Below are 16,946 nucleotides of genomic sequence, written 5' to 3'. Positions count from 1 at the left end.
ACATGAATGCATGATGACCAAATTGCAGATGCAGGTCAACACTTTACAATTTTCAGTCAATTCTAGGGAGAATGTATTGTCAATGGACATGATGTAGTACCAATGTGGAGAATACAGTATTAAAGGGACACTAACCAATCTGAGTATTTGATGGGATCTAGAACTTGTTTCATTCAAAGCAGTTTCACCAATCTGCCTTTGAGCTAGAGCACGAAAACAATTGAATCAGATAATGTGGGGAAAACATAGGCACCTCTTTCATTTGGAGCAAGTTCAGTTCTGCACCTTCACATACAGCAAGAAGATCCCTAAGATGACCATAATCCCTCAAAGTTTCCTCAATGAGTCTTTCTACAGTAGTCCCTTTCTATTTGACAAAACAACATGAGTAGTATTGTAAATAGGAGCATGAAAAACTATAACAAATTATGGTGAGTTCAAGTAAAGAAGAATAGAGTACCTCTGAATCATCAAGTAGTCTAAGAGGTGTTGGGTCATGGCTTAGAAGGTCCCTCATAGCTTCATTGTATATCTCTATGGCCGAAAATTTCAAAATGAACTCTCTTTCAGGATGCTGTAGCATGGAGAAGAGGTTCAAATGCAAAGAAACACTAGTAAATTCACAATAGCGTTCCAGAAAATATAAAAGTGAAAAACATGAAGATACCTTATCTATGTAGTCATAGATGTCAAGCATACTATACTCCGTTATTCCCATCATTGTATAAGTCTTTCCGTTGCTCGTTTGCCCATAGGCAAATATGCCTGCTGCCAAGAAGAAGAAATGCATGTCAAAACATGTGTTGGCTCACATCGGTTCATCAGTGAAAATGGAAGTGGCGGAACAAAGCTATTTCTCTTATGCATACAGTTAATTCCGCTGACAACTGAAAGAGCAACTTCTTTTGCTCCTTCCTCATAGGCTTGCCGTGTAGAGCAACTGGGGCCAAACACCCTATCTGATGGGGACAAGAAATAAGCACAATGTGAGCAAACAACAGCCAGTAAAATGTCTAAAGAATATCAACTCCTCCTTTTTGTTCCAAAAAAAAACACCAACAATTTTGTGAACACCACTGCAACTGGTAAGTTAAGGTATCCTAAATTTTGCAACAAAAAATGAACCAAGCTTTGCTGTTGCTACTCACTGTAGGTGTAGGCGGTGGAGAACTAATAAATTCTAATGGAGTGATAAAAACCTCTGAGCCTAGAACAATACGAAGTAGTACCAATGAAGATGAGGAATGCCCATGATTGTTTTCCAGCAGCCAAATAAGTAGGATAAACAAATACATAAAGAGAACAATGATTTCAGATGCGATGCACAGACCATGAGACAAATTTAGTCAGTTGGTTAGTGAAGAGTAAACTAATTAAGCACCAATGCGATGCACAGACCATACGATGCAAGTAGAACCTAAAAAAAGGATCGCAGCAAGCACTGAACTTCGGTAGGGATTCTACTACGATCTGAGATGCACGAATCAGAGAAATGAACAATAGATCAAGAAACACTGAAACTAACAGCTGACACATGGTGCACCAAACTTCAGTAGGGATTCTACAATGCGCTAATCCTAGGCCAAAACTGATTTCCATCTCCCACAGGCATTTGAGTAAACAGGTGGAGCGCATGCTATTGCATACCTTGGAGCACGGGAGCAACACCACGAAGGCAGCCCCACCGCCGGCATGGCCTAGCGAGCGCCGGCAATAGCAGGGGTGGGGCACGAAGCACTACCCAGCGTCGTCCGTAGCGCCGCCAATCACGTCCTCCTCTCCCTGCTCGGCCTTGCCCCTAGCTTGCACTGTCGGAGTAGGTGCACCGCGGGCACGCCAAATGTAGGCGGCAGCAGGCAGCACGCTGTCCTCCTCCACAGTGTCGATCCTCGCCATGGCTATTGCAGGCGGGCAGGTGGCGCGACGCGAGGTGGGCGCGGAGCATGAGAATGGGAGCGGCATGCGAAGCGGGAGTCGGGGACGGTGAATGGTCCTAATAGGGCTAGAGGGGAGGGTGAATAGCCTATTTAAAAATCTATATATCAACTAGAGCAATTTGATTAGTATAACAAATAGCGAAATGTAAACTTGCTCTAGCTCTACAAGGGTTGCAAGGCACCTATCCAACAATTCTAGTTGCTATGATCACTAAACACACAATTTGCTATGTCACTACTCACTAAGAACTCTCACACTTGCTACATTAAAGAGCTCCACTAGATGAACTTAAACTACAAAACAAGCTCTCAATTCTAGCTACACTAAAGTGCTTGCTACAACTAGTTTGCAAGAATATAAATGAGTGAGTAGGGTGATTATACTGCCGTGTAGAGAGGTAAACCAATCACAAGATGAATACTAAATCAATCACCGGGAGAATACCAAAGGGCAAGAGACAATCAATTTTTCTCCTGAGGTTCACGTGCTTGCCGGCACGCTAGTCCCCGTTGTCAACCAACACTTGGTGGTTCGGCGGCTAAGAGGTGTTGCACGAACCTCGTCCACACAATTGGACACCGCAAGAACCTACCCACAAGTGAGATGACTCAATGACATGAGCAATCCACTAGAGTTATATTTCGGCGCTCCACCGGGGAAGGCACAAGACCCCTCACAATCACCACGATCGGAGCCGAAGACAATCACCAACCTCCGCTCGATGATCCTCGCTGCTCCAAGCCGTCTAGGTGGCGGCAACTACCAAGAGAAACAAGTGAATCCCACAGCGAAACATAAATACCAAGCGCCTCTAAATGCAAACACTCAAGCAATGCACTTAAATTCTCTCCCAATCTCACAAAGATGTTGAATCAATGATGGAGATGAGTGGGAGGGCTTTGACTAAGCTCACAAGATTGTTATGTCAATGCAAATGGCCAAGAGGGTGAGTTTAAACCGGTCATAGGGCTTAAATAGAAGCCCCCCACGAAATAGAGTCGTTGGCTCCTCAGTCCACTAAAAATTGGGACGACCGACGCTGGACCCCAGCGTCCAGTCGCGCGATGCGTGCCACATGGCCCCTGCTTCAAACGTTGATCGCTCGATCTCAATGGTCGTCAGTACATTTAAGTTCTGACTAGACGCGCTGCTTCGAAGTGACCGGATGCAGGACCCTAGCTTCTGGTCGTTTCCAGTAAGGTTCCATTCATGACCGGACGCGTCCGGTCACGCTCGACTGAACTCACCCAACATTTGGTCACTCACCGTCTCCTCTGTGCGTCGCCACATCAGCGTACGTCAGCACTGACCAGACGCAGGCCCTGAGCGTCCGGTCATTATTCGCGCCAGCGTCCAGTCACAAGACCGAGACTGCGTGCTCACTGCTTCTACTGACCGAACGTAGGACCCCAGCGTCCGGTCACTGCGTGACCAGCGTCCAGTGCACTATGTGAAACCCTGTATTTTCTGTACAGGGCGCCGGTGGTGTTTCGAACTCTTGCTCCCAAGTGCTAAACACAATGTGTATCACCTTTGTGTATGTGTGTTAACATATTTTCATAAATATTTTCAAGGGTGTTAGCACTCCACTAGATCCTAAATACATATGCAATGAGTTAGAGCATCTAGTGGCACTTTGATAACCGCATTTCGATATAATTTTCACCCCTCTTAATAGTACGGCTATCGATCCTAAATGTGATCACACTCTCTAAGTATCTTGATCACTAAACCGAAAAGCTCATATCAATGTCACCTTTGCCATGAGCTTTTTGTTTTTCTCTTACTTCTTTTCCAAGTCCAAGCACTTGATCATCACCATGGCATCACCATCATGAAGTCATTATCTTCATTTGCTTCACCACTTGGAGTAGTGCTACCTATCTCATAATCACTTTGATAAACTAGGTTAGCACTTAGGGTTTTATCAATTCACCAAAACCAAACTAGAGCTTTCCGACGGCGATGTCGCCGCCAGCTTCACCACCTCGGACAGCCGCGTCCACGAGCGCACCTCGCCGCACGCACCCTTCGGCGCCGCGGACGGCCGCCGCCACCGCCAACGGGAGAACGGACGCCGCCAGGCCCAATCCAGCCTCCTCCAACGCCTTTGCCGGATGTATGTGGTGTCGCCGTTCATAGGGGACTGGTGAGGACGAATTGCGTGCCCTGGCCGCCGCAGCCCTACCCTCGCGCTCGCCCTCGCCCTGGCAGCCGCGCCGCCGCAACACGATGCCAATCGGTGAGAAGGAGGAACAGAGAGACGAGAGAGGGTTGGCGTGGTCTGAACCTGAGAAAAATACGTGTGACAAACTATACTAATTCAATTCAATCGTCCCTATACTACTCAAACATTATTTTTCATTATAAATTTATCATTCTACCCTTAACTATATAAAAGAAATTCAAAAATAGAATTAGCGAATTATTTTTTTAGGTGTTGATCCCACTAATTTTAGTATGCAATTGGTGCGTATGATCCCACCATTTAGTACGCACTTATGCCTCCTAGTGCCTCTCTAATTGGTTCCTCTCGGTTCCTCTGCCTTTTTAGCTGTTGGATCGCTCCTCGTGAGCCGTCCATTGTCCGACAACTATTGTAAAAATTCTCTAAAAATAATTGATTGATTATGATATCATTGTGTTCTTTCTAGTGAATGTATGCTTTGGTGTTCTAAGTTCTGCTGTAATCTGCACAGGTATGCAGTTCTGGACCATTGATGTTAAATCTTGCCTGACCAGCGTCTGCTTCTGATGGTGTGGCTACCTGAGGAGCATCTACCGATTCTGCCTTAGCTTGACAATTAAAGCCGTCCACCAGGACAGAGCTGAAAACTTGAAATGGCAAGACCACAACCCTGAAGTTGAAGTGTTGGTAAGAAACTCAGATAGGTGGATAAATGTTGTGAGCCACCTAGCTAAGAGTTTTTGGAAATGGCAGGCCATGCGGCTCCTTGTTATGAACCCCAATCAGGAATTGTGGAAAGCTCAAGAACCACTTTCCAAAATGGAAGAAAGAGAACGAATCTCAGTTAAAGGAGATAAGGTAAATCCGTACAAGGTTAGCAATTGTGATGAGAAATTCCAGAAAAGAGGAAGAAGATTGTGGAGGAAGAAGTGCTCAAAGTAGATGGCGCTAGACGAGTCGTGAGCTTTCCCCCTACATTCTTCTGATGTCGCATCAAGGACAAATAAATACCAAGAATGGCCTCACCATAAGACAACCGTCGGTGACAGTGCTGTTATTCTTCAGCTTAATCTAGGCAGCGTTTCAGAAGATTTCAGTGTATGACGTGGAGCGATGAACCTGAAACACAGAAGGGTACTTAGATGCTGATAATCATGCATAAGCGCATAGAGTTGCAACAGCTGCAATGACGCGTGCAGTAACAAAAGGTTGGTGAAAAGCATTTTGCTCCATTCACCTTTGATCGAGTGTCTACCTCCATTGCAAAATGTTATGTTTCTCATTTCTTGCGCCTGAGTCTCCGACTAACAGTAGAACTGACTTTGCATCCAGTTTTCAATAGTGTACTCTGACCTGAGGGCTGAGTTTTAGTACCAATCTGAATTATACACTCAGCCTGTTTGCTGGTTCGATAAGCCGCTTGTGGTGGTTTGTACGACTGATTTACTGTGAGAGAAAAACACTGTACCATGGCTGATAAGCCCTGATTGAAACTAACAAGCAAACAGACTCACTGTGTTCAGGCAGCTTTTGATCGTCGAAGTATCAACCAGTCCTTGTTTTTATATATTGAACTCAAAGCAAGATGTGAAATCTCGCACCCACAGATCGTCGCATCTTTTTTTTCACAGTTTCAGATACTCTTTCTTATGGGGAACACAGGTTTCGGATACTCGCATGTCACCCAGGTAACCTTTGGTCCTACCGAGCACCAACCACCAAATACTGCCGAGCCGCGTCAAGACGGGAGAAAGCGAAAGCGAAAGCGAAACGGAGAAACTTCGCAGCGAGAAATTAAAAAACCGCAACTCGAAGCCCAACTTGGCAGCCGAACAACGGGAGCTCGACACCTGAGCGGCTGAGCGCCAGCGTACCCGCGGCTGCACGTAAAGCGACGGCGCCCTCGTCCTCTGCCCGTGCCCAGCTGGTGTGCCGAGAGCCCCGAAACCGTGGTCGCGTGGCGTCTGGCCTGGGGGCAGGGAACCCAGCGAAAAGAAGCCTGGGCAACTTGTGCAGCCACGCACGCACGGCGCACCAACGTTGTCTGTGCCCCTGCCCTCTGGGCTCCGCCCGGCTTCCGTGCGGCCGCGGCAAGTTGCAGACTTGCGGTGCTAACGACCTGGAGCGGAGCCAAAAGCGCACCCGTTGTTTTGCTGCAATCCGACGGCGCTTCGCTTTCGTGGCGCCGTGGTCCGCCTCAAAGGATAGCTGCCGATTTGTCCGCCGTGTCCGTGGTCCTCGAGCAATGCCGTGCTGATGAACCGTGCGGGGAACTAAAGATTTGTATACAGATCCAATGAACAGAAGGTACGGGACCAAAAAAATCTCGTGGCTCCACGCATTGGACAGTCAGTTGCCATTTGCGAGACGACATTTCAAAGTCGTGTTTTCTTTTGTTTCAGAGAAGAAAAAGAAGAGGCAGGGGGGAGACGGGAGAGTACACGGCTTCGCGCTGCTTTGGCTGACGACGGCATCGCCGGCCCGTATGTTGTGTGCCGCCCCTTACTGCAAGGGATTTTTTTTATTTTTAACATATTTTTAAACTAATTTTAAAACTAACACCGTTTATTTTTTTTAAATCTAACACTTTTGGCCGTGTCTATTCGCACGGCGCGGCGAATTAACGTTGTCGCGCCATGTATGGAGGCGCGGCGAGGCTGCCTACGTAGCAGTGACCAGGGCCGCTGACCGGTGACGTGACCAGCTCTACCACGTCACCGATCAGGGCGCGGCTGTGACGCGCCACTCGCCAGGGCGCGACAGAGCAAAATATAGGCCCGCGGCCTAGTCCCTTTCCTCCCTCTCTTTTTCACTCCGCGCCGCACAGCAGCCGACTTCGTGCCACCCTGCCCCGTCGCCGCGCCTCCCAGCCCGCACCGCCACGCCATTGCCTCCCGGCTTCCACACAACCGGCCGCCGAATTTTCCTCCCTTGTCGTTCCCCTCCGTACCTTTGCTGAAGCTCCTCCTCATCCTTGCCAAGGTAATGAAGATCCTCCTTGGTCTCCACGGTGGATCGAATGATTTCAATGAGTAGTTAGGGTATGGAGGAAAATATGAGTTCGTTAGAATGTTGGATCGAAGGATTAAGATTAGGATTACCAATATTAAGGTTAATTGGTTAGTTAGAATTATGATTACCATGTATTTTGCTTGTTTGAGTTTGCATCTCAACTTTTATATGTAAATAAATATGTGGACACACCGGTGATGTATCAACTTTTATTTTTTACTGACCAAAATATAGTTTTTATATAGTTTTCATGTTTGCATCTAAGATAGAGTTTGCACCAAAGTGTAGGTTATATTTTATTTATTGTAATACAAATGGTTCTCATTGACATTAATTTGTTATGTTTTGATTTTTGTTTGTTAAATTACAACTGTTTTGTTAGATACAAGAAATGTATCGGGAGGACTTTTGGCGAAAATAGGGTCGTCCTCGAGAATTATACCTCGACGCGTCTAGCAAAGATGCCCCCGTCCCTCCTAACCTCCCTGTCCCTAACTGTGACTGTGGTTTCCCGACCGACGTATTCAATCGAGACATCCAGACACAGCGGCGCGTTGCTTCTACACATGCAGTGGTTTTAATATAAGTAATTGTTTCCACTATCTTTTTTACTTTATTTGTGTAAGTAGAGAACTAATATTTTGTTGGAATCTTATTGTGTAGGACCATGAGAGGTGCTTTTTTTCAGTGGATCGACTGTGTAGACAAGTTTGACCCTAGGTATCTCCTTTTTTGACGATTGGTGTAGAGGAAGACATCCACGTGAGCACTTCCAGCGGTGGGTTCCACCCCCCTAACCCCCCGCCAATGATGGCTAAGGAGAAGCACCTAGCCCCAGTTAGACAACTCGAGGAACCTCCTTTATGCAAATGCGGAGATCGAGCTGTGATAAACCCTGAGAATATGTTGGAGTTTGTGTGTCCGAACAAACACGAAGTAAGTGAAAAGTGTATCTATTTAAATGTTTAGCTCTATATGTTTGCGTGTTGTAATATATTCTCTTGTAGCGTTATGGATTTGTGAAGTGTCGATTCAATGAATAGCTCTACGGTCCTAAGAATCAATGGCCGCAGCCACCAAAGGCAAAGGAAAATAAGAAAGAAAGGTTAATTTACAAAGCACCTCCTGTCAAGTACGAATGTGGTGTTAAATCTAGCTACGGTCTAGTCCCTTCGGAGCTTGAAATAGGCCATTATTGCGGCCATATGGTTGACTATGATGAGGTTGGTTATTTTTATGGTAAACATAAAATCGTATTTTGTTTCTTTTGCTAAGACATATGATATATTTTTTTTGTTTGAACATAGCACTAGAAAATGCAGATGGGAATGTTATGATGATCAAGCTAAGTTTTTGGATGAACTGAAGGGGAGGCAAGTAATTGCACGGAAGAGGGAATATGGACCTGACTGCATCAACCTATTCGTTAAACAAAAACAAGATGCGTGAATTTGCGAGACAACGCGATATTCGTAACCGGATCGATGTTGGGATTGACAAATGGGGATTGGAGAGACGGAGGGTGTTAGAGGAGAAGAGGGCAAGTAAGGAGACAAGGGAGGAGGAAAGAGTACAGATGCATGTCTTGAACGACCATGTTGTTGCATTTTATGCCAGTGAGTCATTGGGAGCCTTATTATTTTTATTGCCTGTTTTTAAATATAATATAATCGCGTTGCTAACTTATTGCATTTCATACATGAAGGGATTGGATGTAGCGAGGACCATGCCGCAGAGGTGACCCGTGCAATATTTGAGGAAAAGAAGTTACATGAGCACAGAACACGAGTTGGTCGCACCGTTCAATTTTTGATTGTGTTGTCTGATCAGGGGACGATGATGAGGACGACACTGCCAGGTTGAGCGATCTCATCGCTCTTGCTGAGGCGCGCTTGTAGGCCAAGGAGACTGAGGACGACACTGGTAGACTGAGCGAGCTCATTGCTCTAGCAGAGGCAGGCTTACAGACGGAGGAGGCTGAGGACAACACTGGCAGACTGAGCGAGCTCTTCGCTCTAGCAGAGGTGGGCTTGCAGACAGAGGAGGATGACGACGTGTTCTTCACTCAGGCCGTAGAGGCTGCAGATGAAGCGGAGGTCGCTTACTACACGCGACAGACAGATCAAGGCAATGCAGGTGAGCCTAGCCACATGAGCCAGACGGAGGAGGATGTGTTCTTAACTTAGGCCGCAGAGGTCGTAGGTGAAGCAGAGGCAGCTTACTACAGGCGACAGGCAGATCAGGGAAATGCCGGTGAACCTAGCCACAGCAACGAGGTTGTGTTATAAGACTGATACTCGGATGACGAGTTGCTTACTCAGTATGTTTCAGACTGAAGATTGGTATAGATGTGCTAGTTCAATGTTTTAGATTTGGTATTTATATCATAGTAGAACTTTCTCGGTGCTGCATTGTGTTTCATTTGAACTATTTATGTATTATACCCATGTAACAAACACTGTTTCATTTTTGTAACGGACATTGTGTTATCTCGTTAAACTTTCGCCACGAAAAATGGTATTACAATGTTGCTGCTGAGCATGGCGCGCCCAGCATGGCGTGGCGGTCAAAGGTGGAAGGTGTGGGTCTCTGGCCTCCACCTGTGGGTTTTTAATTCAATACAAGAAGTTTTTTAATTCAAACAATGAGATAAATCAATGTTTTGTACTGTCGCAAACGTGTATCAAATCATACCTATCGACAGTAGCAGTGAGAAGTGCAGGGTCGAGGATCGGTAGTCCAGTGTTGAAGACGCGGACGATCTCAAGGAAGCCGGCACGCTGTATGTACGGCCAGTATCGCTTGTCCCAGCGGTGTGGCTGGTGCATGCATAGTCTAAGAGGTACCAAGTCCTCCTGAAGCTCCGATATGCGCTTGGCTCGATGATCCTTGTCGTAGTACACCTCAAGAATGAGGTACTACGGATGATGATCCTCCATCCTAGTTCAAATTTCAAATATATATGTTAGAATAAAAACATTAAGAGTACTATAATTTGATGGAACATTAGTGCATAAAAACAAAGTAAATGTAAAAGGAATAAACTATTATGCAAAATTACATAATAAACATAGCTCTAAAGTTTCAATGTACTAACATAGTAGTTTTAAATACCATAGCAAACAATTAACATTAATATAATAAAATGTATGCTATATGCATCTACTGCCCTTGCCTTCTATGTCTGCTAGCCTTGTGATCAGGTTCTTTGCAAACGGATCCAAGATTCCTGCCATGGGTCTCGTTGAAGTCTCCCCCTCCGTACATGTCTTCGTTGTACCCTCTCATAGCGTCCATGTCCCCTTTGAGTCGCTTCTTCATCCTCCTACCCTTGTCTACCTTCATTAGATCCGGATGCGGCACGTAGTCATAACCATGATAAGGTGGCCACTGTGTCAAGTCAAGGTATGGCTCGAAGCTCCTCTCCCAAATACTAACGGTGTTCGAACGGAGATACAAGGGTGACATATATGGCAGATCCTCATAGTTATACCCTTGAACCCTGTAGGCCGTGATCATATGAGAGCAAGGGCATGCATGATCTAAGGGACGTTGCAACTGCACTCTATTTTTTCAAGATCAACTCGGTAGTTTCATCCACCATAACATTCGCCGCCCAAGCTTGTGCCACCCTTGCCCGGTACACTAAAGATATGGCAGCGGGGTCCATACGGCTCGGCAGTGTGCTGGTTGGCCAATTCCTCAGCCTCTTCAAATGTTCTGCTCTGGTCTTTCCAAAATGCCCCTGCTCAGCTATATTCCTCAGTGCAAGTTCCCACCTCTTGACAAAATATTCTTTGCACTTATGAAAGGAGAACTCAACAATTCCAGACATAGGCAATGATCGAACTCCGGTGAATATACAGTTGAAAGACTCTAAGGAGTTAGTGGTCATGATGCCATACCTGAAACCCCCCCCCCTCGTCATATGCTAACGCCCACTGAGCCTTTTGTTCCATCTGCGCCTCTAACCAAGCCTTTCCCGCTTTATTTAGCATCTTGTCTAGTTTTCTCTTTGTCTCCTTGAACTGGTGCTTTGTACGTACACAACATAGAGCCTTTACCTTGTCGCATACCTCCTTCTTCCTCTGACGCCGCCAGAAATTAGCGGCAAAGTGTCTCATGCACCATCTATGCACTAGAGGCGCGAACTCATCTATATGCTCAGCTACAACATTAAGAAGCCCTGGGTGACAGTCCGAGATCAAACATATAGTGCGAGATGGGCCAAGCACTTGTACACGTAGAAGCCGCATGAACCATGACCACGATTCATTGTTATCTCCCTCTGCCAAAGTAAAAGCCATGTGTACTATCTAGTCCTCAGGATCAATAGCAGTAGCCATCATCAAGGTGCCCTAGTACTTTTCTGTCAGAAAAGTGCCATCAACAAGTACGACTGGCCGATAAAACTGGAATGCATGTTCTGTTTGCGCAAACGACCAGAACACACGATAGAGGACATGCCTCAGTGGGTCCCAAAAATGCATCCCTTCTGTGTCCACAAACCATTTCAAGCTAGGGTTGTAGTAATGCTTTGCACATAAGATACGGGCACTCTATTGTACGCTTCCTCCCAACTACCCCAACGAATCGGTAGGGCAATTTGCTTAGCACGCCAAGCATTTTCATACTTCACATCATACTTAACGAATCCAGATATGAACTGTTGTAAAGAAGACACCAAAATGTCGTTATTGTCATCAACGAGCCCCAATATATGATGGGCAAGGTAACGTGCAGAGAGCTGCTGATGATTTCCCTTCCCCCTATTTGTTAGGCAAGTGTGGGGTTCAACAACTTTACTTATCCTCCACTTTCCATCACTCTGTCTCTTTCGTGCATTTAACCTCCATATATAACTGTTTTTGCATATCACGTTGTACCTCAACTCCTAGTCCGAATGAGTGATGTTGTACGACCTATGGTGATACACAGCATAGTCCTGAACGAAGAGCTTACATTGTATTGAATATCATCCCCTTCCTAAGGATTTCTTTTCCATGGTCATATAATGATTTCCTACACATCTGAAGACTGGTGTCACAAACTGCCATATCCGTCATGCTGACATCCCTATAGTTCGGAACGCCCCTAAAAGGTACATTCATTGACCTTAGTTGCTCAAGCTCAGTCGTTGTGTAAGGTGGTGGTGGAACATACCGCTGTGCTTTCGCTAATTCTACCCCACGAATCATAGGGGTACCATCTACTGACAAATCTGTGACTAGTCTACCCTGAGCCTGGATAGCATGCAAAACCTCAGTTGGTACCGGTAATGGCATACCATAAACAAGTGCTGGCATGGAATCAACCGATGTGGGTATAGCATGTCTATCTCCCTTATCATCATCTGAATCGTCCGAATCACTGCTAACTATATCACCAATCCTGTCCTCCTCCTGCTCCTCCTCTTCCAGTTCGAACTCGTTCACATCGAAGTCATTGCTTATACAGCCTACTTGACTTGAATGAAACAGCTCCTACGTCAACTGACCGTCCAAATCTATGTTATCCTGAGTTGTTTCCCCTTCGACCCCCAATTCTTGCTCATTGCCTCCAACACCGTCAATGGACGACCCGTCTAGAACACCCTACGTCCTATACCCATTCTCCACCACCACCTCAGCTATGGGCACATTGGAACCTTAGAGCACCCTAGTGTGGCGGGGCCAGTGAGCAGGGTCGCACAAGGGTATAAGGACATAGTGTGCCCTAGTCTTCCCAGTATCAATCCTTCCCTTTAGTGTGAAATCACCGCCAAACTTTGCATTCAAACGGACACAAAGGTCGTTGAAGCTAGGAGGTTCATCAAACTATTCCAATTCTTCTTTCATATCCTCAAACATACCATCTTCTCTCCTAACACTTTCTCCATAAAAAACTCTAACACAACAATCCATCTACAAAAGTATTTCAAGAAACTTCATCAAGTCATCGAAATCGTCATACGTACTATCCATAGTAATATTAATACATATTCTAACTATAACTATACTAACTAATCTAATATTAACATTTATACAAGACTAACTACAACAACTAATTATACTAAATACAATAACTAACTAGACTCACTTACTGTGCTAACTAAACTAACTAACTTAACGAACTTACTATACTGCCTATACTAACTAAACTAACTTTATTAACTATACTTTACTAACTTTACTTATTGTACTAACTTACTATATTAACAATGTCGATTCAATAAACAAATACACTAGGGGAGTACATCGCGGCAACGGCGGCGCTCGTCCTCGCGGCGGCAGCACGCTAGACTAGGTCGGGAGGCGAGGGCGCTGGCCTCGGCGGCGGCGGGTGGACACGGCATGGAGAGAGGGCGTGCGACAGTTGGAAGCGGTGTACAGCGGCGGCGCGGCAGTGAGGGCGGTGGCGGGCGCGGCGGGCAGCCGCAGTGCGTGGTCGGAGGGCGCGGCGGGCGGGCAGCGGGGGTGGGCGGGGGGGGGGCGCGCGGCCGGCTTGTGTGAGCGCGGCAGGCGGCCGGCGCGGTGTACAACGGCGTGCGTGGGCAGGGCGGGCAGGGCGGTGGCGTGGCGCGGCGGGATTGGGCCGCGGGCCTATATTTGGCTCTGCCACGCCCTGGCGAGTGGCGCGTCACTGCCGTGCCCTGATCGTTGGCACGGCAGAGCTGACCACGTCACCGGTTAGCGGCCCTGATCGCTGCCACGTAGGCAGCCTCGCCGCGTCCCCATGCATGACGTGGCAGCGTTGATTCGCCGTGCCGTGCAAATAGGCACAACCAAAAGTGTTAGATTTGGGGAAAAAATAAATGGTGTTAGTTTTAAACTTAGTTTAAAAATGTGTTAAAAAAAATCACTGCGGGCTCGCCCGGGGGATGTTCCTCGTACTCTCGTGTGTTTCGCTGATGGCGACAATGGCGAATCGGTGTCAACACTGGCCACGTCACCGACGGGGGAGGTGAATTTGCTTGGTTTTTCACATTTGTTGAAACTTCACCGCATGCTATCATGCAAAGATCGATCCCTGCAGCTGCAGGGATCGAATGGACGCTCTTCGATGACTGAACAAACATTGCAGATTAGTTCGAGTCCAGAAGGCAGTAGTACACTGTGATACATCACGAAGCAGCGAAGGCTCATCCATAGCCAACTACACTTCGTATATACACATACACTGGTAGTAAATGATCGAACGGAAAGCATGGACAGCAGCATGTTGAGGCCATGATCTCCGAAAAAAAAAGGGGAAACACACACGCCACGCTTACAGATTGCAGTATTAATAGTTGCAGTTGCACCATGTTTGGTTTATCCACAGAAGAATGATGCAATTCATTCATGAAAATGCTAGAATTAATATTGCTTAATGAAGCTGTTCCGAATGGCGATCGAGAGGCGCCTCTTGACGACGCCGGCAGCGAGCGAAGGAGATGGCATCCACATCTTGGGCTCGGGCGTCGGCACTGGGCTCTGGGCAGGCGCTGGCATGCCTACATCACCAGCTCCGACACCCACCCCAAGTCCGGCCCGTCCTCCTCCGTGACCGCAGGCAGGACCGGCGCCGACGACGCCTGGGCCTTCCTGAAGCTGAGCTCCCGCATTGCGAGCATCAGCTCCTCCATCTCGGCGTCGGCGTCCGACGACGGCTCGTCGATGGCGTCGACCCACCTCCGTTGGCCCTCCACGGGAGACACCGGGGGCGACTCCCAGAGCGGCGCCAGGGTCGACTTGGGCGAGAGCGAGAGCGGCAAGCACTCGTCCTCGGTCCCGGCGCCGGCGGCGGCGCGGAGCTCGGCCGCGGTGTGCGCGAAGAAGCAGACGCGGCGTCGGCAGGCGGCGCCCGCGCGGCATGGGCGGGTGCGGTAGCGGGACGGGTGGAGCCACAGCTCGAAGGTGCCGTGCGCGAACGGGCAGGCGAGACCCCGCGGGCACGCGGCGCCCGGGCGGTGCCGGAAGTCCGGGCACGGCTCCCCCGTGTAGGCGACGCGGCGCGGGTCCCGGCGCCGCGCGGCCTCGCCCGGGTGCGCGTACGGGCACGCCGTCCAGTCGTGGCTCCGCGCGCGCGCGCACCGCCGCACCTTGAACTCGTACATCATGAACTCGTCGTCCGCCTCCGCGTCCGTATCTCCGCCGCGGGCGGCGGAGAGGTACTCCCCGAGCGCCGCGAGGAGCTGCGGCGGGATCTCCACGGCGGTTGGGTCCGCCCACGACACGCCCAGAGACGCCGGGTCGAGCACCAGGTGCTCGTAGCTGTGGTGGGTGTGCTGCTCACGGCTCACCATGCCGTCGCTCACTGCCTCAGACCCTCACTCTGTTCAGCACTCGGTCCGCCTGGGTACGGTGGTGCCGGAGAAGGAAAGGAGAGGAGTGTAGTGGTGACCGTGGCTTGAGCCTTGAGGTGATTGGCGCGGGGTTTTATAGGTGGCGCGCACGAGACGGACGGGGTCGACGCGCGCCCGCTGTTGGGTTTTGGGCTGGGACGGCATCCGGTGCATGGCGTGGGGGGCATGGCATGGGCGGTATTGAGGGCTCTGTTGGTTGCCGAGCTATCGGAGGCTGGCGTGCGTGCCTGCGTGGGGGGTGGTTTTGGCGCGGGGCGGGGTACGTGGGGGCGCGCGGCGGATACGTGGAGCGGCGTGGAGGCCCGTGCAGCATGTTGCCCGCCACGTCGCGGCCCTCTCGCCGAAGGAACTGGGCGCCTGCCTCTCTCTCTCTCTTAAAGATGGCAACGAGGAATTCTCCGTCGGAGGTTGCCTTCCCATCCCCGTTCCCACGGGGAGAAAAAATCCCCGTCCCCGTCTCCGCCAAAGCTCACGGGGACGATTTCTCCCCCATCCCCGCCCCCGCGAGGAGAAAAATCCCCGTCGGGGATCCCCGTCCCCGCATTTGTTCATCACCATTCATGTTAATTCATCATCATTCACATGAGTTCATCGACACAATATTAGAGTACACCACGAATCACAATCCAAAAATAGCTAAATAGCAAGAAGCAGGATATTAATCATCACAAAGGTGTAGAACTAGGGTTATTGCTGTTATATATACTCAGAAGACATTGGGCCTTCGTGGGCTGGTTGGGCCACCAGGAAAGAGAGCAAAGCCTGTATATAAACGGGGCGAGGATGCGAGTATCGGGGACGGGGAATGCTCCCCCAGACCCGTCCCCGCCAAACCCGACGGGGGACGTTTTCTCCCCGTTTAGATCCCCGTGGAGGCATATTTGACTCCATCCCGGTCCCCTAATAGGCGAATTCCCCGCGGGGAATCGAGGATCGGGTCCCCGTTGCCATCTTTACTCTCGATGGAAGCAGTTTCTTTCTTTAAGCTTTTGCGGTTGATCTGTGGAGGTTTCGCTACGTCGATTCCTCCCATTTCTGGGACTCTGGGAGCCTGCTACTCGCAGAGCTGCGCTGTACGCCGTGGTGTGCTGCGCGCCCTGTCTGCGCGCCCTATTTATTTGGGTCGGTTTAGCTGATAAGCCACGACTAAGGCTGTGTTTAGTTGGAGGAAAAGTTGGAATTTGGGGACTGTAGTACTTTCGTTTTTATTTGGTAAATAGTATTCAATCATGGACTAATTAGGCTCAAAACGTTCGTCTCGTGATTTCTAACCAAACTGTGCAATTAGTTTTTTTTTCGTCTACATTTAATGCTCTATGTACGTATCGCAAGATTCGATGTGACAGGTACTGTAGCACTTTTTTGGAACTATTTTTAGAACTGAACACAGACTAAAAGTAATATTGACTGATTTAATGTGAGAAAAAAATATTATTCATTATCTAAAAAAAATATAGCTTTTAAGCCAAACAAATCCAAACG

At 48.5% G+C, this 16,946-nt stretch overlaps 1 protein-coding gene across 1 annotated transcript; it reads right to left on the bottom strand.

Moving 5' to 3' along the window:
* Positions 1-14,180: 14,180 nt before the first annotated feature.
* Positions 14,181-15,502, bottom strand: LOC136518222 (zinc finger CCCH domain-containing protein 37-like). Its single transcript, XM_066511869.1, has one exon. It carries the CDS (start codon positions 15,402-15,404, stop codon positions 14,613-14,615), a length of 792 nt encoding a protein of 263 aa, XP_066367966.1. The 5' UTR covers positions 15,405-15,502; the 3' UTR covers positions 14,181-14,612.
* Between the last annotated feature and the right edge of the window lie 1,444 nt (positions 15,503-16,946).

The sequence above is a fragment of the Miscanthus floridulus genome, chromosome 17 (assembly GCF_019320115.1).
Source record: "Miscanthus floridulus cultivar M001 chromosome 17, ASM1932011v1, whole genome shotgun sequence".
NCBI classification, from domain to species: Eukaryota; Viridiplantae; Streptophyta; class Magnoliopsida; order Poales; family Poaceae; genus Miscanthus; species Miscanthus floridulus.
The sequence above is the reverse complement of the archived record's forward strand: the minus strand, read 5'-3'. Positions and strand labels throughout refer to the sequence as shown.

Bases quoted from the DNA above. Each gene is read 5' to 3' on its own strand.
- LOC136518222 (XM_066511869.1), bottom strand. From the start codon at position 15,404: ATGGTGAGCCGTGAGCAGCACACCCACCACAGCTACGAGCACCTGGTG.